The sequence below is a fragment of the Corvus brachyrhynchos genome, unplaced genomic scaffold (assembly GCF_000691975.1).
Source record: "Corvus brachyrhynchos isolate BGI_N302 unplaced genomic scaffold, ASM69197v1 scaffold59, whole genome shotgun sequence".
In the NCBI taxonomy this organism is placed as follows: domain Eukaryota; kingdom Metazoa; phylum Chordata; class Aves; order Passeriformes; family Corvidae; genus Corvus; species Corvus brachyrhynchos.
Window position 1 is genome coordinate 5,621,357 of NW_008246054.1, and position 25,159 is coordinate 5,646,515.

The following is a 25,159-nucleotide window of genomic DNA, read 5'->3' on the forward strand; positions in this document are numbered from 1 at the left end:
AAAGATCCCAACCAGAGCTGTCAAGTACCAGCCTCTGCTGTAACTGAACTGACTTAGATGGACCAGCTCCAGCCTTGCTTCCTCTCCCCATGGTGCCTCTCATCCATTTGCTGTCTCTGCACATTGTTCACCTTCAACTCTCCATGGTCACACCCAGTTCCCCCCATAGCACGAAGTGTTTCTGGTTAGAGGCTGCCCCAGCGAAACACCACTGGGTTTAGGACTGTCACACCACCTCACAAGCCCCTCTCCCTTCTACTTTAAGACTTTACTCCAGCCGGTTCAAATCTCTCCAAAGCCCTCAGGGCACATGACATTAGATCAAACAAATGTACGAGGATATTGCCAGCACTTAAGCTTCAAGGTAAAAAAGCCCAACCAACCTCAAACCAAGATAACCTCATTTTCTAGCTCTAGTCTCTTAAAACCATTGAAACTAAAAAGGTTCTGGCTGGTAAAGCAATCAAGTGTCTCTTTAGGAAAGAACTGGTAGGTTAATAGCTCACAGCTACACTGAAATTTGATTTACCTTAGGTAAGTCTGTCTAGATTTCCAGCTGTATTTTAAGCAATAATTACTGACTTTCTCTTACTGTCCTTACTACACACTGAGCCTCAGAACCGTAAAGTTTGTTGATCTAGAGCTACACCACATGATCCACCTTCACTGCAGACAGTGATTCCTGTGCAGGGCCCTCATCACCATGTGCAGGGGAATCATCCTTGAGGAATATTTTATAGTGCTGCTCATTTCAAACCTCCTACAAGTTCCCCAACAGGAGAGTAAGAGAAAGGCAGTGGGTGTGGGGAACTCAGGGAATCAGCCTTTAATTACAGTAATTTCAGACAGTCTCTGGATTGTCACTCAGAAGTCACAGCATTAGCTGGGACTTCAGCTCAGCAGAACTACTACCCAGACACTGCAGAATTGGTGCTGCTGTGTCCAACACAAACCCATGAACACAGCTGCTGTCTATAAAGGTTTTAATATCAGTATAAATAGGGCACAGTTACAAAAAACTGCAAGACTGGAGCAATGGAATTTTGACGTAAAAACCTTAAGTGAGGCTTGCTCTTCAGAAACACACACAACACACAGACTGCAGGGTGAAGGGAAGGCATGAGCACACATACACCATCGTGCCTTGAACCATTCAGTACAAAAATAGCAGTAGAAAGATGGTCTCTGAATTGCTGGCTGATCCCTTGGGTGTGCCTTAGCTGGAATCCACGTGGGAGATGCAGATTGCACCTTGTGTTAGGAGCAGAGTTAATGCCCAGCAGAATGTGTCTCCTCTCTCCATCCAGCCACAACTTCCCCAGCTGAGGTACAAGCTATAAAAATAAAGGTTTTGACTGCTCAGTGCTTGTATGCAGCCAGGATGCTCTGGCAGACAGAGTGAGCAGACTGTGCACACGGGCTGGTCACCGGAGAGCCAGCTGGGCTCTCCTTAACATTCACTCTGCTCCTGGGGGGCGAGAGTTCCATGGGATCTCACTGCTCAGGTGACACCACTGCCCACACTTGGCCTCCCTCCCTTCCCAGTCCTCATTACAGCTCTGCTGAAGGTGATGCCTTCTGTGGTGGACGTGAATTGTTCCGCTGCAAGTCCTGACAAGGGAGGCAGGGCCAGGACAGGATCTATCTCTGCACATGCCGGACAAAGGCCTGCACGAGCTGAAACAAGGGCTCCTGCCCCTCTGGACCCAGCTTGGAGGCAGACTTTCCTTGAGGAGAGGGAAGGACCCCGCTGGCAGGTGAAGAGGGACCACCCCGGCGAAAGTAACGGGACAGGCTGGAGAGCAGCGTACTCTGAAATTAGAGTGTGTAACAAGTCAACTTCGTTCCACCACACGCCCTCTCCCACCCCAAACCAGGGGCTGTGGCACAGGAATGTGCCAGTATGAGCAGCCCAAGGCTGTTCAGTCATGCTGGGAAATGGGCAGCCACAGGTGAGACACATTGAACTGTGAGAGGACAGCACAAGGTGCTCACCAGCTCCGAGCTGAGCTCCTGCTTCATCCGCTGCTTATCCCGGGGGTGCACAGCCGGGTCCCGCAGGTACCGAACAGCCTGGGAGATGAGCAGGTAGAAACAGTTTTCCATTGTAAACATGAGCAGAGACCTGTGCAAAGAAACACAAATCAGCAGGAGCCAAAAAGGTCAGCACACTCTGGTTTCCAGGTCAAGTAGTTATTGAAGGACTTTATGCACAAGGGATGTAACAAAGACACACAAATGCCTCTACACCTCAGTTCTGATCTGAGGAGCTCTGACTTCTGCTGCTTGGCTGTAACTACATCAAGTAACTAGAAACTTACTTGAGGGTTTTGGTTCCCTCTTGCATATTTAGCCCTGCAGCCTGAGGGAAAGGTTCCTTCTTCTTATCCATCTTAGAGAGAAAAAAAGACAGGCATTAGAGACAGGAGATAGAAAAGAACTACTCATGCTCTTCCAAGTATCAGTTGAATGAGCTCTCTGAGATCACTGCAACTGCTGTGCTCCCAGTCACAGATAGGGCCAGTACCTCTCCCAGCATGTTCAGGGCCACGTTGACTGTGGCAAGCAGGGTCCCAAAGGAAGGTGCAACGTCCGAATCAAAGGCTGGTGTGGTGAAACTCAAGACAAAGAGCACGTTGTACTCAGCAAGGTCCAGCGACTATGGAGGAACAGAAAGAGGAGTGAGACCCTGGAGGCCATGAGTATGGTGCTGCCATAGGAACAGGAATACCCAGTCCCTTATCACGCTTTTCATATGGAGAAATAGAAGCACTGTGATAATTTCCCAAATCCCAAGTGTACAGCTGGAGCAGTAAAATGTCCTGTACAGCACTGCACAATCAGACTGTATGGCTCTCCTCACACAGCTGCCATCACTGGCACACCAAGGTACTGGCTGCCCCCAGAAGCACAGAAGGACGTGCCCTATCCAGCAGTTAGCAGCAGGACACTGCCAGAATCAAGGACTAAACCTTCCTTTTCTGAACCTGGAAACCAGGCACTGGGTCACACCACCACGGGTGGATGACAAGAGGATTTTTCCTAAAGAATGTACTGAAGGTACAAACCAACTAAGTTATTGTTTGCTCCATTAAGGTCACACATACACAGCCTTGTGTAGATCACACAAAAGCTCAGCCAAGTCTTCCCTTCACACTGTGCAGTGCCACATTCCCAAGGCAAATTCCTTGTCTCCTGCCTTCCTGCTCCGTGCAGAACAGCAGACAGGTATACAGTGGGGTCACTGTATCAGGACACACAGACCCAGAATATCCCTGGAAATGCTGGAAACTCTTCCCTTTGGAGAGCAGCACCTCTCCTCTCTCCCCACCTGGTCAAGGAGGATCTGGCAGACATCAGGGGTGAAATGGCGCAGGGCAGCAAGAGATTTGCTGAGGATTTTGAGGAGGCTGTACTGCACTGTGAGCAGGGCCTTCTGCTCTGCTGCCTCTGACTCGGGGCTGGGGTGTTTGGAGGAGGCCTGCGGATTACGCTGCACACGGGGAGTCACACTGGATGGAAGGGAATCACCATTTTTTGTCTGTGGAGAAAGAAAAGAGAAGGTCTTGAATACAGAGACGATTATTTTGCACTAAGACAAGTGTTTTGATAAAAAAAATATGCTGTGAACAAAGAGAATGAGGAAATAAGGCACCTAAAGTCTGTCACCTGCTGGGAATCTACAGTTGGTGTGGGCTGGGGAGACACTGCATTGCAGGGAGGCAGCTGCAAGGAATGTTTAGATTCCACACTCCGGAAAAAGAATGATCAACAGACCAAGTCTGAGCCATGCAGAAGGAACACTGCAGCAGCAATGCATCATCTCCACCTCATTCATCTAAAGGTGTCCCAAGAACAAGAACTATCTGCCTTTAACAAATAAATCAAATCAAGGACACCAGGTCAACAGTGGCTTAATTAATGGCACTCCAGAGTCCTACAGCAATGCAGCCTCCTTATGACAACAGCACCATTCAGCACAGGCTGCTGGTTATCTAGGACTGGCTTTACACAGTCCAGAGGTTTTCAGAGTCCAGACTACTCTTTGCACTATTTTTTTTTTGCCATTAAAAAATGCAAATCCTAACTGTTAATGGGTGTCAATAATCACCACGAGGACTATCAATAATCCATTCAATATCCAAGACCCTTGATACTTAATAATGCTCCCTTCTAACAGGGAGCACAGGCATGCAACACAACTTAGAAGTTTGGTGTAGGACACTCACCTGCAGGTAGTGCTGGAGCATTTTGCGGCTGTGCAGGAGGGAGGTACAGGCCTGGCACAGGTAACACAGATTCACCTGAAAGAAATAAAGACAGGGAGAAATCTCATAAAAGCTCAAACCCCATCTATTCACTACCACTGCTGGAAACGAAAATCCAAACACAGCTCACATCTACTGTGATCATAAAGGATCCATGATGTCTCTTAATTTCCCAGTATTTTCTTGAAATCACCTGGCACTAAGAACTGAAAGTAAGCCACTCTATTCCCCAAGTTTACTTTTCCAAGCAACACCACTTCTCTCTCTCCCAACAGTTATATTTCCTCACTCGAGACAAGGTAGTGACAGAATGGGCAGTTAAATAACCTCAGCTGTAATTCCCATTAAAGGAATGGTAATAAAAAAGTGATATAGTGCCATTTTCTCTGAAGACATCCAAATCTCTGCACTCCAAGGCAATGTATTATCCACAGCAATATCCTTATTCCTACCTGCATGTCCCTCATAAGTTGTGGCAGGTGGAAATGCCACTCCTTTGTGAAATTTGAGAGTTGAAGAATGAAGCCAACAGTATGATCAGCCTCTTCCAGACAGGCCAAGCTCTGCACGGTCCGTACTGCATTCAGGCACTGGGAAGGAGAGAGAAGTAAATCAGGACCATGACAGATAAGGGACAGATGGGATAACATGCCATCCTCCTCTCACAATTATCTCCACTGTAACCTTTCCCAAGGCAGGAGTGACTTTTCAATGCTTCTGCCCTTTCTGAATCATTTCCACTGCTGTTGGAACACATGAGCCAAGTGAAGCACAGAGGCAGTTCGTGGCACACCTGAAGGATCCTCTCTTGATGGACACCCACAAAGTCCAGTGCTTCTGTCAGGAAGTTGTATCTCAGTGTTTTGAGAAGACGTTCCATCAGGGACATGGAGAGGCGATAGACCCCGGGCCAGGAGGGGGCATCCAGGGACTTCCGGGATGAAGCAGATGTCTGAACAAATCACACAGAGAAATAAGCGACTTTTGTTCCCTCCACACCAATCTGGCAGTCTCCAGTCTCTAGGGGTGGCTGCTGTCCTCCCACCCTGGGAGGGCATTGCTGGAGCCACAGCCTGTGAGGGCATGGGAAGCTCTCTGGGTGCATTCCCAGCTGGAATGAAGGAAGCAGCACCCACCTGAATGGTTCCGTTTGTGCTGAGCTGGTACACGCTCAGGAGGGGCAGGCAGACACTCTGGGTGACACCAGCTCCAGCCATTGCTGCTGCTCCCTACAAGAACAGACTACTGTTGGAATCTGTGCCTCTGCTCTCAGGGACTGAAGAGACTTGTGTTGCAGTAGATATTTCTGTCCTTTGCACTGTCACCACCCTTCACAGAACTTTTATCTACACACACTTCTATGTTGTCAAAAGTTCAACATCAAGAAAAGCAAAATCTAGCCTGCATAACTGTACTCAGAATTCCATTTATCACCTCCTCTGGTATGTACATTATCTTTGCAAAGGGCTTTGGAATAACCTTGTTTTCACCTAAAGCCCCACACAAGTTGAATTTGTAATAGATAAATAACACTTTATTAAAACTAATGAAGAAGCAGGTTCCAACACTCAATGCTGGTTTAACAAGGGGGTATTTGCATTGCAGAATCCACTGAGTGAAGGTGCCTGCCCTAAATGACAGGTCTGCCTGGCTGGCTCAGCTTTTCCCAGACATCCCACTATAGAGAACAAGACACATTAAGCAGGTGTACATACAGGACCTGCTGCTTTCCAGCCTCCAAAAAATACCCCTTTATCTACAGCTTATCATGCAGCTGCATCACAGACTGGATAATGAGATATAAAATGAGACACACTTTTCTTATTTAAAGTGTACAGCTATGTGCTCTCACTTCTCTGCATCTCTCACCTGCTGAGTCCTTGCTAAGGTCAGCAGCAAATGTAATGAGGCCTCTGTGAAGTGCAGGTTTTGTTTAACTCTCAGGCTGATCTCCAGTGCAGCAAAGATGGTAGGAAGCACAGGGACTTTCCTAGTAATCTGCAGCCAGCAGTCTCCATCTTCATCCACTTCACAGAGCTCCTTAGCCAGGTGCAGACCCAGAACACACACCTACAGTGACAAGGAAAGGTAGGTAGGTACAGGGTTGTACCAAGAAAAATCTCAAAAGCACTTACTAACACAATCTAAAGTTCAATCATTCTCAGAACCATGAATGAAGGCTCCTGGTATCCCTCACATTATACTCTGTACACCTCTTGGCTGTATCAGCACTCATGACAATGTTTTTTAGGACACATCTGAAGGAGAGGCAGCAACAGCCAATTGCCAGACTGATGTGAGCCAAAAAAACATCGAATAATTCTGAAATAGAAACTGCTAAAACTTCCTTTGAAGGCAGCAGGCTACAAGGGAAAGTTGTTCCAAGCATCATGAAACTTTTGTCTAGAGAGAAGAGACAAGGCTGCAGAGCAGAGGAACGGGTCCTTTACCCCATCTCGCTGGTCTTTGTGCTTCACTCGGGAGGCATCATCAGTCTCCATACTGTCCTTGTCATCTGCAGCATCTCCCAAGGTCAGGCTGTGCCGAGTCTGGTCCAAAAGTGCAATGACCTCATCCTGGAGAGTCTCACACACACTCAGCACCAGCTGGGGGTACTGGGGGATGTCATTCACTGTGACATGCACAACAGACACCAGTTAACACACAGTCCTTGTACTCAGGTTTCCAGTTTAACTGATAACATCACTGAGCCACATTTCTTGGAATTAGCATTTATTCGTTCTCATTTCAAAAGCTACAAAACAATGGGAGGAACTGTGACTAAGTTAGATGTTTAAGTCTAGGAGGATATAATAAAGGATTATATTCATCTGGATAACAAAAACATGTAGTTTTACCAAGAAGTCATATAAATTCATGACATGTCAAAGCACAAATCAAGCACTACTATGGACAGATTATTCCACCACAGCAATTCCCACCCATTGCTCCAGACTGCTGGTACCAGCCCAAGCAGATTGGGTGTAGTCTATGGTCTGTGAGTCCATATAAATACTACATTCTTATCAAAACCATTATAATAAATTGCACCACCTTTTACCAGCATGACTAGAAACTCAAATTCAACAGCAAAGAAAACAATTAAAACCAAACCAACCCTCCACTTTCTATTTTTCAAAACATAACAGGCTTGCAGAGCCAAAGCAGTGGGACAAGGAAAATAAGACAAGTAACCTGACACACTTTTAATCCCAGTGGCCTTTGCATGTGCTGTACAGAGAAATACTGCCGAGATTCCACTGCAATGCCAGATGCCCCACAAGGGACAGGAGTAGTGACCAGACTGGTTTCTGTGGTTTGTAACAAAATGTACCCTTTCTCATGCTTGGGTCTTTTGTTATCTCTAACTAGAAACCCATGTCAGAATCTAAGCTCTACAGTCACTCTGAGAGAGCCTGATTTAGGTGTCTCTCCACCATACACTGAGCTGTTTCCAAAAACACGCAGGAACCAAACTGATCAAACAGAGGTTATTGTCAGGAAAAGACAAGAGAAGGGAAGACATGGACATAGAGTGAACAAATGACAAACCTCATGTCTTTTCAAAACCAGCTAAAGAAAGGAAGAAAAAAGGAGAGAAGTCCCACAGGCTGGTGACTACATTCAGCACCCTGCACTACTACCAGCACCACACACGTGTTTATCTTGCACGTGTTGGGTGTAAGGTGTGTTCAGACCTGGCAACCTGGCACCTCAACACCTGCACATGCACCACCTCACCTTTCATCTCCTTCATTTGCAGAACAGTGATAAGAGCTGAGAACACTTTGGCTTTGGTTTTCTCCATCATCTGCTGATCTGCCTGTAGTACTCCCTCCAGAATCTGCGTCAAGGAGTTTATGATTTTATCCACAGAACCCAACTCGCTGACAACAAAAAGGGAGAGCTCTTCAGATTAGACAAGATCCCTCAATAAATATATTGTCTTGAATGAGCTGTGTGGATCATAAGTTATATGACCCCCAAAAGTAAAAGCAATTCTTCAAAGTAAAATTTAAGTCACCACCTGGATCTCACTAAAGACATTCCACAGAATGAGAGAATGCATTTTCCCTTCATTGTGAGAATGAGAGTGAGAAAGCAGGGCTACCTATCACAAAAGCTCTTTTGGTACTTTTCACCAGCAAGCAGGAAACCAAATAAACTGTATTGCTACTAGAGACTTCTTACAGTTTCAGCAACAACCAAGAGACATTTGACATCCCAAAAGAGAATTCAGTGATTCAGTTCTCTCCCCAGACCACTAAGGGATTCACCCTAGAAGCAAAACACTTCAACATAATCTCCCAAATTTTTATTTAAACGTGATCTCCCAAGTTTTTATTTCTAGCAGTGACTAACAATTATCTAAACAAAATACCTACCTTTTCCACTGCTTGAGCAGGATCAGAAGAAGGGTACACAGCATAGACCCCAGCTGCAGACAGGACACTGACATGGGAACTTGGAGCTAAGGAGAAATACAGCAAGAGTTACAGCTGGAACAGACGCATGTAAAAACACTTCAGAAATGCTCAGCCCAAGCACCACCACCAAATGACCAGGTTTGTTCAGCAGAACTGAGGGGACCAGAGCCAGGACCCTCGCAGGGTCACTCAGTGATGACAAGAATGACACATACAAAATAAAGATTTAAGCAGCTCATCAGTTCAGGAAGAAAGACTTTGTTTCAGCCCAATTTCACAGGATCTAAAAAATCTATGATCACAAGCATCTGCAGAAATAGAACCCCTCACAGTGCAAAGAAGATAAGCAATTAGGAAATGAAAAGAACTGATAGGAAGCAACACCTACCAAAACCTTGGTGCCATTTAGCACATCCAGAAACAACTGCTGATGAACTGCAGAATCGGTCAGATGCATAATATCTGCCTAAATCCACAAAGATAAAGATCAATCAGCACAACAAAAGATGCATCTTCTAAGAAGCCTAAAATCAGTTTACTGTTTTATTTTATGAATCCATCAAATTTTATAGTTGCTGAGTTTTACAGAAATCATTTTAGTCCTACATTAACCATTGACAAGAAGCTGATAATGACTAATTCTCCAATGGTGCATCCCTGCCTCACTTGACACAGGAAAAGCTTGTCAGGATTACAGAATTACTTAGAATCCCTCTAAAAAATATTTACTACCTCCCTCCTCTGCTGAGAGAACAATATGCTCATTTTGATCAAACAGCAAAGTATCACCCACTCTAATCTCTTGCACCATGCTCGTGCCAACCTGCACTGTGTTCACACACACAACAAAACTGAAAGAAAAAAAACAGTGAAGTCTGCTTAGCTGGCCTAGGAAGCTGTTGATATTGTATTATTCAAAAAGTTCACTTCAAACTCTCATGGAAGATAAGAGGCAGCCCTTACATGGCTTGTGGAGATGATGAGCAGCATCCTCCAGGCCGAGATGAGCATCTGATACTCGGTGATGGAGGCACAGCTGGTGCCCTCAGTCTCTGCCACGTGCTGTGCCAGGGACTTCACGTACTCTGACCAGTAGGCAAAGCGCTTTTTGGTGGAGAAATTCTTCAGCGTGTCTTTCAGGGACTGATCCAGCGAGCCCCTGACCAAATCAAGAGGAGAAGTTATCTTCATTTAGTCTTGGGTCAGAAAATACACTTCTATGATTCAGGGAGGAAAGCCAAGGACACAGCTTGCAAGGAAGGCTATTCCACATATTAGACCTGTGCAGGGAATCCCACTTTTTGTATCAAATATGAAGGAACAGTATGAATCCTGAAGAAAATCTATGATTTTTTTTTTTTTGAACAGAGATTTTAGTTAATCCTGACTTTTCAACGTAGGAAACAGCTGTTATGTTCAGGAAAACAAATCAAGTGGGAGAAAATTACTAAATGTGATTCATTCACTGCAGGTTTACTTGGCTTAGTTGACAATTAGTTTTAATAAATACTGTATATTCTTATTCCAGGATACAAGGAAAATACTGATACATTCTCACCTAAAGGCTGCAGAAGGATTGTAATATCTTTCTGCAATTGGACATTGCAAGAATCTCAAATGAATGTTTGTAATGTGTTCGTGAATCACTCCCAGATTTTCCCAGGATTACATGTGCTTTGCCCATCAAAGCCCACATGGTGTATCAAGAGTTAACACACACAGCTGCGACAGCTAAAAAGTACAGGGATGAAGGGGAGACTACCAAAGACTCACTTGACAACATAGTAGATCTCCAAGCAGATGATTTTCATTATTAAGGCACAGGTATCCAAGACACTGAGCTATGAAGACAAAAAAATCCCAAGCAATTAAAAAAAAAAAAATCTGAGCTCTATAGCGTGAGTGAAATTCTGATTTATCCCTACCCATCCACTTGGGATGGCTGATACTCCAGTTCCACAGGAGACTTATTTCTCCCTCAATAGGAATAGTTATGTCATTTTGTCCACAGATAGGTGACAATAAGGACAGAATACTGTGCTCAGAGTTCAAGCTCTTCAGTGAGAACACAGGGCTTTCAGAACGAAGAGAAAAACTCGCACAGAAAGGAAGAACAAGAACCTAATCAATTCCTCCATAATACCAGTCAGCCTGAGTCCACAATATAGATACATTTCAGACAGCACACCTTCCACAGTGAGTGTTACCACAGCTGCCACATAGCTGTTTTTGTTTCATATGTGAATAAATAGCAGAGAATTTCAAAAGACAGTTCATGGCTGCCCAATCTCTGAAAAGCCAGATAACATTCACTTCACCTCCTGCCTGTGTTTAACCCACTTGGTCACAGTCCTTTTAGGAAGCTGCAAGCAGAGGGAACAGCCACACACATCACTTAGAAACCTTTTCTGAGAAATACATAAATCCCTTCATTTTGTTTGGATGTAACTCACCTCTGACGATTCAGAAGGCGGAGGAAGGGTCCCAAAGAGGGGATTAGTTAAATTTTCCCAAAACTTTGGCCTAAAAGATATGAACAAAAGTAGTATCAGTTATCTCTCTCATGTCACATGCCTAGCAGCATTTTGAGTGTTCCAAACGTAGAAAATATGCTTTGGTAAATATAAGTTTATTTAGCTTTGTATTAAAGAAACAGAAATATATTTGCTTCTGACACACTGGGGCTTCTCATCTTCCACACTCAAAGCCCACACAATGCATACCCTCACCAGGGCACACGTTGACTAAAATGGAAATGTTCCTGAAAAGCCTGACAAACCACAGAAAGAATGTCTTGGAAAAGAGGAAGGAAAATGCCTTGTTGAGGAACACCAACTCACTTTGTCCTTAGCACGAGCATGGCGCTGTCACGACGGTCCTGCCACAGTGCGTGCAGGAAGGCGATGGCAGCGCGGTGCAGGAGGGGAGGGCACCAGTACCTCTCCTGCTGTTTGGAGTCAATCAGCTCTAACACCACTTGGAGGCAACTCCACTCCCCTAAGCTGAATTCCTAAAGCAAAAGGAGACAAGAGGTTACAAGTGGTTATAATGCTAGAGAATTATATTGTCCATTGTACCCAAATCTTTAGCTTTCTCATTGCCACAATGTCATGAACGAGTGTTTTAAGGTCACTTAGAGAACAGCACACAGAGTGAAGAGAGCAGGTCACAGGCACCCTTGGTCTCAGCAGATGTTCTTTTGCTAACTCAGTATCTGCCTTGAAACACTGGGGAAAGTTTCTCTTTGGTTACAGGGAAAAGTGAAACTGGGATACACCACATCCATTAAATACAAGCTCAACCTGCATTTATTTTTACATTAAGCACATCAGGTTACAAGTAAGAACTATCAGATTTTAGCATCCAGTGCTGTAATATGCAAAAAAAGGCGAGTGAGTCCTCAGGCAAGTATCTGCTATTGTACCTTCGACCCATCACTGCCATCCTTCACTTCCAAGTTCAGGAACAGTTCAATGAGCCCAGGTTGAGTCTCCACTGCAACTGTGAGGAACTCCAGGATCATGACCTTGATGCGCATGTCCTCGATCTTGCTCTGCAGGTGCGTGAGGAAGGCGTCGCGGATGGCAGCAGCATCACTGCCCAGGCAGGCGTACACGGACATGGGAGCAACCTGCCCATGGAGACAAACATCAGAGGGAAAAATAAACATGCTCTAGAGAATGCTTAATTCTACATAAAAGGTGATTGTATTGTATTGAAACTCAAAAATATTTAATATTGAATCTACGAACATATCAAAGTAAGCTGTCATTAAGCAAGAAGAAATGTGACAAGTGATCCAAATATTGCTCTTCAGCAATTCTGCTCTATCCTCACCTACTTCTCTCAGGTTACAAAAGAAATATAAAGGACAAAGAAAAAAAACAGTTTGGGAATTACACTTCTTGAAAAAGGTAAGCTCAGATCTGGATTTATATGCTTTAAGAAAACTATAAATACTCAGATGTTTAGCAGACAAAAAGAGCAAGTACAAAAGGCTTTGTAAGTCTAAAGTCTACTTTTACTAAGTACAGAAGTCTAAAAGTTGAAAGGTCCCGATATAAAAACTTAAATAGGACCCTCTTCTCAGTAAGATGTTAAAGTTCCAGATAGGAAGGTCTAGGAATTGTATTTAAGACTGTGACTTGTGAAAGTTGCTAAAAAATTGGGAAGAGAACAACTGGAGGTGCAAATATTTTGCAGAAAAAACCCCACTCATGGGATGCCTCTCAGTGAGTGCTGAGTGACTTCTGAAACAGCAGAAGATCACATTAAAAAACTAAAGGACCCTTTAGATGATTTTTCATGTGCCCTAACTTACAGCTGTCAGTCCACCCTGCTTCAACTGACTTGCACTAAGCTCCCTGATAGAAAAAAGCCTGAGGAAATTATCTTGAGAAAATTGGAATCAATCCCAAGGGGAGAAGCAAAGGAGCACTGGTGTGTCTTATCTTACTGTAGCCAGTCGTTTGAGCAGCTGGATGGCCAGGCGTGGAAGAGCAGGGTCATGCTTGTGGTAGATGTATTTGGCCAAGACAGCAATAAGGTTGTTTCCATGAGCACCTGGAGAGAACACAAATAAAATCAAAGAGAAGAAACAGCAACAAGATGTAACTATTTACCAAATAATGATTTCCACAGCAGAAGATGAGAACTAAGTTGGTCTCCCAAAAGAACACGGTATGGGTCCAGCCAGAGGCACTAACAGCAGCTGATTTAGTATATTCTGTAATTACACTAATCCCATTACAAAACAGCAAACAATAAGCCATGTTTGATTAATCCTTTAAAAGCTGCCCCAGAGGGGAAGAATGCCTTAGAGGAGGGAGAAGAGGCCTTCCCCCATCAGTAGCAACCACTTTTTGTAACCTGGAAACCTTAACTCGTGTTTGTGATGAGACACACAGTGCCATTTGCAGATCACCCAGAAGCCCAGGCTGCCCCAGGGAGCAATACCCACCATGCTGAGTGAGTGCCTGCTCTAGGGGAGACACCACGCTGGAGGGGGGCTTCAGGCGGATGACGTTGTTGGTAACGGAGAACGCCAGCTTAACTGTCTGGATCAGCAGCTGCCCTTGGCCTTGGGACTCGTCACTGTTTCCAAAGAGAAACCAAAGTAAGGAACTGTGTTCACAATCAACATTTATTATTTGCACAACATTTAACAAGGAAACTCCATCGGGGTTACAAGACATTTTCACTCAGAGCCAGCACACAGAAGCTGCCCAAACAGCCACACCCCACTCACCTGCTGGACTGGGAGGCCATTACCATGTCAATGGTGTCCACCCCAATTCCCATGATGTTAATGACAGCTTGCCCTGCCTCCGTGTTGGCCAGGCTGAAGATACACAAGGACTGCAGGCTGGGGGCATTGCTGTGACACAAACACAGGTCAGTGTCACCAGGTGCATTTGTGGCATTTTGCCACACCGCACTTAGAAAACTACCACAAAGTAACCTCTTCATTTCTACATCCCCACTAACCCTTCCTTTACTTTCCCTTCTACTTCCACCAGAGTACACCAAATAGGAAAGTGGATGGCAGTGTATCCCAGGACATCTATGTACTCTTTTCTTTTTTTTTACCAGAAGTGATGTGATTTGCTCTGTCCCTAATCTTTTCTACCCTTCCTGTACTCAGTAATGCAGCAAAGAGCTGAAACCAGCGCTACACAGCAATGCCAGCTCCCTCCTACTTGTTTGAATTCAAAAACTGAAACAAAATGACAGTGATTCCTGCACTGTAAACCAGGCTACTGCAGGTCTGAGACCTCTCACCTGTCTTACCTGCTGCGAGGATCCATTTCAGGGCATAAGTTCAGTATAGCATGGATCAGCTGCAGAATTAGGCACCCTAAAAGAGAGATGAAATGGACAACTCAGTTTTTGAAAACTGTTGCCTCGTTCCTAATATTTTCAAACAAATCACAGCATCTAACAATATCAGATGTACAATGCAAATCCCAAATGGCTATTAGAAAACAGAAGGCAGGTGATCCGTTTTACTCCCTTCTCCTCCCACTCCCCCTTTTAACATTCTTACCGATTTTCTCTCTCACTCCATGAGAGTTGTATCTCCATTTGTGGTAATTTGGTAACATTTCCTTCAGAACAAACACAATGCAGGGCACCAGGCCTTGGCTTTGGGTGCTACCAAGTTGTCCCTAGGAGAAACAGAAATATTATTTAACCAGGAGGAGGACAAGAAAACTTTTGGAGGAAGATACTCCTTATGGTCTTTGAAGTGTGAGAAAACCACAGAACACGGGGACACAGATGTACAAGCAATTTCTAATCTTTTCTAGTCATTTGAGATGACTCAAAATGGTTTTCTGTAAGAATCAGATCAGAGAAAGCACAAACAGCAGTGCAGAAAGGAGTGTCAAGCAAAGATTACTGAGAGAGATTGATCTCAGACAGGGCTGTATTTCACTTCCCAATTATAACAGCTCACAGCTGGTGTCACATCAGAGCATTCCAGAAGCACTCACCCGGACGAGAGTTGTTACCAGGTTCAGGAAGGAGATGGTAACACTGTACTCGCCTTGGGGCTGTTCCATGCTCATCAATAGGTTTCCATAGCCCCCAGCATTCATTCCCTCTGCACTGTGAAATGAGCAAGAGGGTTCATCACATGAATAGCACGATTCTGACATGAGTGAGAGATGTCAGGTGCAGAGATTGCACGCTGGCAAAAAGTTCTTATCGCATGTTATGAATAGGTTAGGCAAAAAAAAATGGGGTGGGGAACATGAATACCTAATCATGTGATTCATACTGGACAGTGGATTGGCAACAAACGGCAAGAACCCTGTGTGGTGAAGGTCAGTCCAAACCTGCAAGAGAAGAAGTACAGATACTCCTTCTCATTTACATATAAATGTACCAGTTCTCACCAGCAGGTCCTTTCCTCACCTTGGCTGGCATCCGAGCAGCCAGGACTGTCAAGCAATTGACACAAGAAGCAATAACATCCACAGGGGGAGAGATTACAGTTGTTAGCCTACAAAGGAGAAACAGAATGCATGAAAAGCACTGCCACCTGCGGTCTAGTCTGGTTTTTTAATCAAAAAAGCTTCTTTCCCTCTCACTGAAGTACACATATATAAAATTTAAGCAAATAAATACAGACACCAGAGTCTGCACTTTCAATCTAGACTTGCCACCTCCCCCTCACACCTGAGTCAGATCAATTTATTGCCAGAGCAAGGCTGGCAAGACGGCAGGTTGTCACAGCAAACAAAAACTATACAGCTGAACATCAATTCCCAGGCAGTTAACTCTGGTAGGAGGTAGCAAGCACAACTGTTTTAAAACCTGGGAGTTACTGCTCTTATGCTAAGCTTTATCACCCTTCCATATAAATACAACTACTAATCAAAACTGCCTTTAAATTGATAAAATTGCACATCTTTCAGGAAAGAAGTAGAAGAGGGGCCATTCTGCTGCATCAAAACATTAAACTATGTGTAACCAGAACAGTTTTGAGAGCTGAACACCAGTCTTGGGGAGTTCAAGTACTGACACACATCTTGTAAAGCTCTTGGCAAAATAAGTAATCAGCTATTCCTCCAGGTCACTCTATCTGCTTTAGGTACCTCTGCTGTCAGTGACTCACCTCTGCAGGAGCATGTAGATTCGTGATGTGATTGGCAGAAGACAATCTGCTATTGATACATCAGTGCTGATCACTTTATGAACCAGATCAATTATGGGCTTGACCCTCTGGCAATGCTGAATCACATCTGGGTCAAGAAAACCAAACATCAGAATGCAAAATCATACTTCAGCAGTAATCAAGCTGGAACAATGCACATTTATCTTACCACATATCTTCATGATTCAAAACCATCCATCTCCCATACTAAAAAACATCTGTTTATCTATCTCAACTTCTTCCTCATCTAAAATGTATCTTATTTCACTACATGCTCTTGGCCTTTTGCAGTGAATTTTACAGAATAATAATAATCACCATCATCAGGTTTCTGAGAAACTATTCCATGCTCTTTCGGAAGTACTCAGAGCTTTTCAGTCCTACTACTAAACTCAAATTGACACCAATTTATAATTATTTGTTCTTTTTACAGTCCCAGCCTGTCTCACCTGCTGTTGACACAACATGGAGCAGCATCTCAATCTCACAGGTGAACAGAGTCCAGCTGCTGTAGGAATACTCCCACCGTACCAAATAAGCCCGATCATCCAGCATCACTTGGCCCACTGTTCCCTGAGGTATCCGTAGATTTGTTTGACCTAGTCCTAAAGATTGAAGAAGAAGGTGAAATAAAGTCACAAACTTATCCGTAAGTTAGAAGGCAGGTAAAGAAAGAGCTAAATTTCCCAAAGCATTTCAGTAAGAAAAGGTGAAGTACAGCTTCCTTACCAAGAGGATAGAGGAGCTTTGGAGCCTGCCTTCGCCACAGTGTGCCATCCTCATGGGAGATCACATCTGGAGGTTTGTGCTTGTACAGTTCAATATAGAAGGACATTTTATCCAGGAAACTGTACACCTGCATCAGAGAGAGCTTCAACAACACAGCTGAAGAGCCAGAGCTTCTTAAAAATTTATCAACCAGGTAATTTCCAGGAACAGGAAAGTTTTCTTGAGGTGTACAGTATTTTTCTAATACATCAACCCTACCAAAACATTATTACACAGCCCACCTGTTCAGACAAGTCTCATCTAATGAATCAGGTAAGTATCCCCTAAAAATTAGTCAGCATCTTAATCTTCAACCACTGAAGTTGAAAACTTTTCTAGAAGCCAGAAAACAGCGTCCTGCAACAGCACACAACTCTGAAGGAGCCCTGTCCACTGTTCTTAGACAAAAGCTTAATGTCTGTTACCTAAGACTGCAGTTGAGATAAGCACATGTAATGGAAAGAAAGAATCACAGAACATGTCATCCCTGTCTTGAAATAAATCATCTCCCAAACACCAAGAGAGATCCTGTACCTTTTTTGCAGTAGATTTATCAGACACAAGGGCTTGAAGCAGCTGAAGGAGAGGAGTGAGAAGATGGGGGAACATCCCACAAACACTGTCCAGGATAATACCCAGACCTGCAGTAGGTTCCTGGTGGTGGAAACGAATGTCTTATTACTAAAAAGAAAAGCTAGAAGGGTCTCAGTATAGCATAAGGTTACAGTTCCTTTTGAAGCTGTACATTTAACATTAATCATGCATAAAAGTATCACTCCAGTGACTGGAGATCACACTGGCACAGACTAAAGCATGAGGCAGTCTGCAAGTATAAGGCAAGAAGTAAGACTGTAAGGCATTACATATCACCCTAATTCTGTGACAACAAAAAATAAGCACAATGCTTTTGCCAGCAGTTAGTTCAATCCTTGCAGCCCCAGCCCTGCTTTCAACTATCACCTATATTAAAACTCGCTCCAGTATCCTTTTCAAGAGTAAAGCCAAGGCTGTACCTAAAAGGCAGGAAAGGGCAAAAGTAAATCAAAGATAGATGCAAATGAATATTTGCTCCTCAGGCCCTCCTAGAAACCAACTCACTAATTACAACCAACCTAATCCTTTCCTAAAAGAGAAACTTTTATCAGGTCTTAGTTATAAACAAGGTAGGTCAAACAAGTTGCAAACACACTCACCGTCTTCCAGAAGAGCTGAGGAATGCTGGAAGCTGCCAGAACTTCACATGCAGCATCAATTATATCCTACAAAGGATGATAGGATGGAAAAAATCAAAGCTACTTTACACAGGGGGATTTCATCCCAACCAAATTCTGCCACATCTTTGGAATTTAAGTTTCCATATTTACCCACCAAGATGTAACTACCTCCTGGAGCCAAAACACACCAACACACTCACTCCCAGACCACAACCTAAAGCCATGCTCCTCATCATGAACGAACTGGCCACAACAAAGGTGTCCATGATATCTGCAGAAGGCTGTAAGCTGTCCAGTCCAACTCAGAAATGGAGTTTGTATTATTTCCATTGTTTTGGGACTAACAGATCAACAATTCGTTTCATACCCATAGGATTTCAAATGTATGATGTGCTCTTTCATTACTTTCATTATCTGCCAGTCTGTAAAGGTGTTTACTACGTTTGCATGGTGTACATGCAGTAGGAAAACCAGCAAATCTTTGGGTCTACCTAAGCCACATAAAGCTTGCAGTCTGAAATGCAGGATTACACTTTAATAGGCAATTAGCATCAGTTATGACAGTTATTTTAAATTATGTAACAGATGCAAAGTGCCTTGGATGCTTACCTGCTGATTGCCCAATGTATGCAATTCCAGTGATGTCAGGACAAAGGAAAGAAGTCCATAAATACACATACAAGCTGTGCTGGCAGTACACTGCAAAGGAAGAGTACACAAGGCTGTTATGGGAAAGACTATGAACTACAAACATGCTGTAACTCTACTCAGTCTGCTTTACACACCAAGTAACTGCCCTTTTCATATATCCTTGCTGCAAAGGAGAAGCAAAATAGGGAGCAGTCATTAGTTAAGCTCCACATTAATATGAAGTATTTCACTGAAAGGAGAAGTCTTGACATGACTATTATCACAGAAATGCCTTGCAGACCATCAAAATAAAAAAAGAAGCACTCAACACTTCTAGGAATCAAAAGGATTTGCTTTCACTGGCTTCTGTCTACAAAGCAGTTTACCCTAATACACCATGTTGTCTAATGAAACCATATGCAGAGAATAGTGCAGTTAAATCATCCAGTACTCAAGATCCACAATGGCAATTACACTGATGGAGGCAAATCAAAAAACGTGATTAACTGCAGTCTATTCTGCTCAAGAGAGATGTAGTTCCTTGCTTTACGAAGCTTTTCTTAATTCTCTGGACATAAAAATCTGTTTCATTCCAACTTGATTTCTGATCCTCACTGAAATTTAAGATGATAGTACATGCTTTACTGCATGTTTAAAAAGAACATTGGTTCAGTCATCTGCTTCCCATCACAGCTTTACATCAGGAGCAGTCAGACCTTCAAAAGCTTCTATGTACAATCTAAGAAACTCACATTCTTGCCCCCACTGCTGAGGGATCGCAGCAGCTTTGTCAGATACTGGAAGACGTTCAGCTGGATAGCAGTGCTGCCCATCCTCCTGATGATGTTTGTGGACTCCTCTGGGTTTATGGTGTGACGGAGCAGAGCCCAGGCCAAAAGCACCGGAGCATGATGTGAGACATCCCCTAACTGCAGCAGCTGATTGTCCATCTCCTGCACAGAGACAAATCAAAAGCAAAATAACTGAGATCTGAAAGTAATCCATACTCAACAAGCACATAGCTGATCGTGTCCTTCTCATGGTACGTGGATGCCAGCTCCTACACTTGGCCAACAAGCCCAAGGACCAGAAGTTTACAGACACAGCAGTGCCTGGCTAATCACAGGGAGTTCTGCACTGTTAGGGCTGAGAAAGGGTTGGTTACTCTGCCAATGTTTTACCTGGTGGATGTGCTGACTGTTGGCCAACTTGTGCTCCTCCGTCCTGTCATCCAAAGCACGCTCATGGAGGGAGTCAATTTCCATGCCTTCCACCAGAATAAGAGCACTAAAGTAGCTACAAGCAGTAAAAGAATAAAAACAAGTAGGTCAGAAACCTTATTCGAGAATTCAGGGAAGGCTTTTTTTAAACTATAAGTGGTCAAAAAGCAACCTTTCGTTTGCTTTGTCCATCTTTCTTTGAAGCAATAAGAAATTACAAGAAATTAACAGCACGTAATCCAAATTTTGTCTTGAAATGCTGGTACAGGACAAATTACAACCTTCAGAACTACCTTTTCTGGTTGAACAGACAAAAAAGGGTCACTGAAATTTGAATAGCTTTTCCATCTTTATAACTCTCTGCCACCAGGATGTATGGCAGGATTTTCATTCCCCCTTCGAGTCATGGCCCATGCAGAACAACAAAGACATACTTATAAACGCATTTTTTCCTGAGAAAAGCAATTGTTTTGCTCTGTACCCACTTCACAAACACACACAACACTCACCCAATACGATCCACGAGGTGATCCATGCTCTCATCTACTAAATGTCTGTTGGTTTGTCTCGTGCCAAATCCCTGCTCTTTGAACATCTTTGCAAACGCCACAAGCTCCTCAGGTGCCATTTCAAAGTATGCATAGTAGAGGAAGATGACTTCCAGGAGCATGGACTGTTCCCGAAGGCACTGCACAAACCACCGGGAAACCTGACGTTCTGTCTGCACAAAGGAAAGTTCCACCATCACATACTGAAGCTCACAGGGCAGCCAAAGCAGTCAGAAACTGAGAAGTGTGGAGGCATTTCAACAGCTTGTGTAGCCAACAATTGAGTCAATGCCAAGGGAAGCCACTCTAAGTACACAGAGTTCATGAACAACTACACATAAATGGCCCTGCTGGCCGAGTGCTCTCCACAGATTTATTACAAGGAACCATAAGTTTCACAAAACTCTCTGTCTCTGAGCAAAAGTGTGTTCTGTTAGAGAGAAAACAAATTTTAAGTTTCTTGGACCAGGAGAAACGTCCTGTTTAACTGCATCTGCACAGATGTATTTTCCAATACACTACATGTAAGGAAAGACTTTATAAGCCTGATAAATAATAGTAAGAAACAAAATACCATGAGATTTCCATGCGTTTCCCACGTGGGAGCTTCTGCTTTGTACAGCGCTTCAAACTGTTTGCGGTAATTCGGAACGAGTTCCTTGTCCAACTTTTCAACACACTGGAAGTACTGTGCCTTAAAGAAACAAACAAGTCCATGAACTTCTCACATGCACACTCGTGGGCTTTTTACACAGGTAGGGAATGAGCTTCCATATTTAGCATATTTCAATGACACCACATCCTGTACTCACTGTGTAAGGGTGTCTCTCATCCTGGAAATACGTGAGCAGGTGGAGGACGCAGCGCAGGATGCAGATCCTCTCCTCATAGTAGTAGTCAGCGAGCTGTGAACGTAAAGTGCCATCAATACCAACCTGGGACAGTGTCCAACTCCCATCCACCTCTCTCTCCCAGCCACTGCCAAGGCCTTCACCACAGGAATACAGAGTTACTACAGATGGAGTTTCAAGTGAGCAGTTTTGAATTTGGGGGAAAAAAACCCAACACTTAATTAACATTACAGAACTCAGTCAAGCATTGCCATAACAACAGGTCTACAATTACACTGTTAAGTGAGAAAATGTGGAAAAGAAAGGCAAAAAGACCCTATTACCCTCTGTCAGAAACAATCATCAATCTTGTCAAGTCAGATAGTGACACACAAACCTGTAAGTTTTGGAAAATAAGACAGTGTACATCTACCCAGCTAAATTCCCCGATATCAAGCCTAAGATTTCACTTCTGTAGCAATTACTAGCACCACTCACATCTACATGCACATCCCTCAATTTCAGAAGCACCTTCTAAAAGCCATCCTTTATACGAAGGAATACTTCAATTATTTCAAGATATTCCACAGAAATAAAGTAGGTTTGCTGCCAACAGATCTTTTCCACAGAAAATACAAATGGAAATGACTAACCTTCAGCATCAAAGCTTGACTCTGCCTTTCGTCCTGAAGAACTGTCTGTAAACAAAATACAACAAAATAAATAGCTACTGGAGAAATACCTACTGACAAAATTTATGTTCACAAAATGACTGAAACAAATAAAAGACAATTTTTCTTTCCAGTTCATTTGGAAAGACAGATTCCAAAAGCACAAAGCCAAAACACTCATTTTTAACTACATATTTATTTTTCAGTTCAGCTCTCATTCACAAATCTGTAGCTTTCCTGTATTCCTGTGACAGAAAGGGGAGCTGAGTTCCTGCAGAGAACCAAGAAGGAACAGATAAGCCTGGATGCAGCTTCAGAGAAGAAAAGCTACAAAGCCATTTCCCAGTCAGGATTCGAATTCACATTTGCATCAAAAAACAACTGATACTAAGGAAAGATGTGGAGTAAATAGAACATAAATGGGAGCTATGGACCTTCAGGGAGTCTCTTGTTCCTCTGTAATCCTCTTGAAGATAAGACTGTAACAACTGCACACTCTGCTCTTCATCCAGACCCTGAACAGAAGAAAGAGAAATGATCTGAAATTAATAAAAGGCAACTGAATTCATTAAAGACTGAGATTCTCTCCAAATACTCAAGCAGCTCTTATCTTCAAAACAAATAACATGCCAAAAGAATATTTTTGCACCAGGCAGATGTATTAATCAGCACTTCTTTTAAAGCCCAATACACAGGCTTTAATGTCACTGAGCTGCAGTTTAACTTCAGATAAAGGACCATCAGTCATTCAAATAAAGGTACCACCAGTCATTGAACTCTAAACTTGTGGCCTAAAGAAGCAGAACCTTGCAGGTAAACTGAGAGGACTGTCAAACACAGCAACTGATTTAAGGGACATCAGTTTTTTAGCTGAGCAGTTGTCCTGGAAGAACCCAACTCAGAGCAGGAGTAGGTGGCTGCTGCTGCAAAGGACCAGGAAAACCACAGCATCTTAAAGTTACTCATCACTTTGGAAGTTTGACCTAGAGCCTCAACATGTACTCCAACATCCTTTAGATTATTTTGAACAGACAGGACCTTAAGTTTCCCTCTACTCAACATCAAGAAGATTGCTTCAATACCAGAATCCCAACAACAATCCATTCCAGGGATAAAAAATAATGCAAGAGCAGCTTCACTCACCAAAAACTTACTGACCCTCAGACCCAACTCTTTTAGTGGAGCAGCTACATCCTTATCAGCTTTAATTTTTTCTGCTGAAGTCGTACTAAAGTAAAAAGAAATTTTAGTCATTAAAAATGCAGCAGTCTCAAGGAAAGAATAGGTATAATTTCAAAGTTCTCAGTTTTATCAGTTTAAACTGAACATTTGCTTTTTCCTTAGTGACCTGTCAATATTTCATACAACAATATTCTGTAACCTTTCTTTACTTACAACAAAACTCCACATTAGAGAATCATTTCTAAAATCAGGCAGTGACTGTACCTTGGTGGTTTGTAGTACGACAGTCCCTCTAACAGCCTCTGCCAGTGCTTGTTCAACTCTGCAGCAATCTGGGCCTAAAACAGAACCAAACACCCCTGAACAGACTCCTCAAAGTGCATTACCAAGTATCAGGTCTGTTAAAACTTAAGCAAAGCAAAGAAATTCCACCACCACAAAGAGGCAGGAACAACACAAGACAGGTGTGATTCCAGATGCAGTACTGAACAGGGCAGTGAGCTGCATTCCCTAATCCTAGGGAGGGTGGGAAAAAGGGAGGCAATGGACCAGGTTTAGAAACATTTGGATTCCCAACCTCTGGGCAAATTCTTGAAAGCACAGGCTCCATCCCTCAAAATAAAACAGCAGTTGTACCACACATGAACACCCCAGGGCACCCCAGGCAGCAACACAGGTGGCCACTCCAGAAAAGGAACCACCTTTTCCATACACCCTTCCAGGCAGCTCATGCAGCAGCTGTAAACAAGCAGTGGAAGAACAAACAAGGAGCAGAGATATGGGAACAAAAATCACACTAAGAAAGAAGGAAGAGCAGCAAAACCTATTTTCACTAATATTCAAAGAGATGTAGAAATGACGTATTTGGCCACGAAGCCAAATAAGTGATGGCCAAACCTGCTCACCAGGACATGAACTTACTGGTTCTCTTAAAGCTGATCTGCCCAGCAGAATCGTCCATAATTCTCTGCTGCTCCTGTAAACACAAGGAAAAGGTGGAGAGTATTTTAATCACCAACGTTATTCCAGGATTCCATTTAGCTTACACTTTTCAAACCCGCAATTAACTTGCAGCAAACGACACTGCAATGCAAGAAAAATGATTTAAGGAACATTAGCTTTTATCTAATGAGTTTCAGATGTCCTAGAAAAACCAAAGAAAAATCCAGAAGAGGGTGACAACTGACACAGCAAGACCTGTGAATTCATACCAAAGCTTCACATTGATACCAGGTTACCAGCTCAATTTGATTTTGCTATTTGAACATTTAAGGCTCCTAAGAAGAAACTTAATGAAAGCATAAAGCAGTATTGTACTGTTACATTCAAAGCTCTCCTTCAAACAAATTCTTCCATCAGTTTCATCCTCCACTCTAAGCCGAGCATAAAACTGTGTGAAGTGAAAAACTGCACCATCTTTACACAGACACCAGAGCATAAAAGCGGCATAATAAATGACAAAAAACGTGCTCTGGAGAAACGAAACCACCGAAGTTAGATGATCACTGAACATGGGATTCATTGAATCGCTTCCGTTACACAGCTCCACGTGTGTATTTTGACTTGTACGCCTGCAAGAGCCGCGCGGGAGGTGCAGCCGTCCTCGGGGAAGGGCTGAGCGTCTGTCAGGCACCTCCGCGAAGTGAGCGCACATCAAACCCCCGGCCCCGCCAAAGCAACGGCTCCTACGGAGTCCTGCCCAGCCTCTCATCTCGTACGACAGAATAAAACAACCACAAAA

At 43.5% G+C, this 25,159-nt stretch overlaps 1 protein-coding gene across 1 annotated transcript; it reads right to left on the bottom strand.

The window, feature by feature from the left end:
* Positions 1-966: 966 nt before the first annotated feature.
* Positions 967-24,426, bottom strand: NUP188 (nucleoporin 188; the record flags this gene model as incomplete). Its single annotated transcript, XM_008642238.2, has 43 exons — positions 967-1,812; positions 1,996-2,125; positions 2,322-2,392; positions 2,528-2,659; positions 3,332-3,541; positions 4,230-4,304; positions 4,721-4,858; positions 5,062-5,220; positions 5,405-5,497; positions 6,138-6,338; positions 6,719-6,900; positions 8,010-8,155; positions 8,654-8,739; positions 9,084-9,161; positions 9,659-9,854; positions 10,469-10,536; positions 11,149-11,218; positions 11,536-11,705; positions 12,120-12,326; positions 13,152-13,258; positions 13,656-13,789; positions 13,944-14,072; positions 14,486-14,552; positions 14,742-14,862; positions 15,190-15,304; positions 15,458-15,534; positions 15,614-15,701; positions 16,317-16,443; positions 16,805-16,960; positions 17,085-17,211; positions 17,658-17,777; positions 18,317-18,382; positions 18,947-19,036; positions 19,720-19,920; positions 20,149-20,263; positions 20,697-20,908; positions 21,310-21,429; positions 21,548-21,640; positions 22,219-22,263; positions 22,671-22,751; positions 23,380-23,464; positions 23,683-23,756; positions 24,340-24,426. Coding segments are annotated over 43 exons (5,220 nt in total), but the record flags the coding sequence as incomplete, so codon positions are not given.
* Between the last annotated feature and the right edge of the window lie 733 nt (positions 24,427-25,159).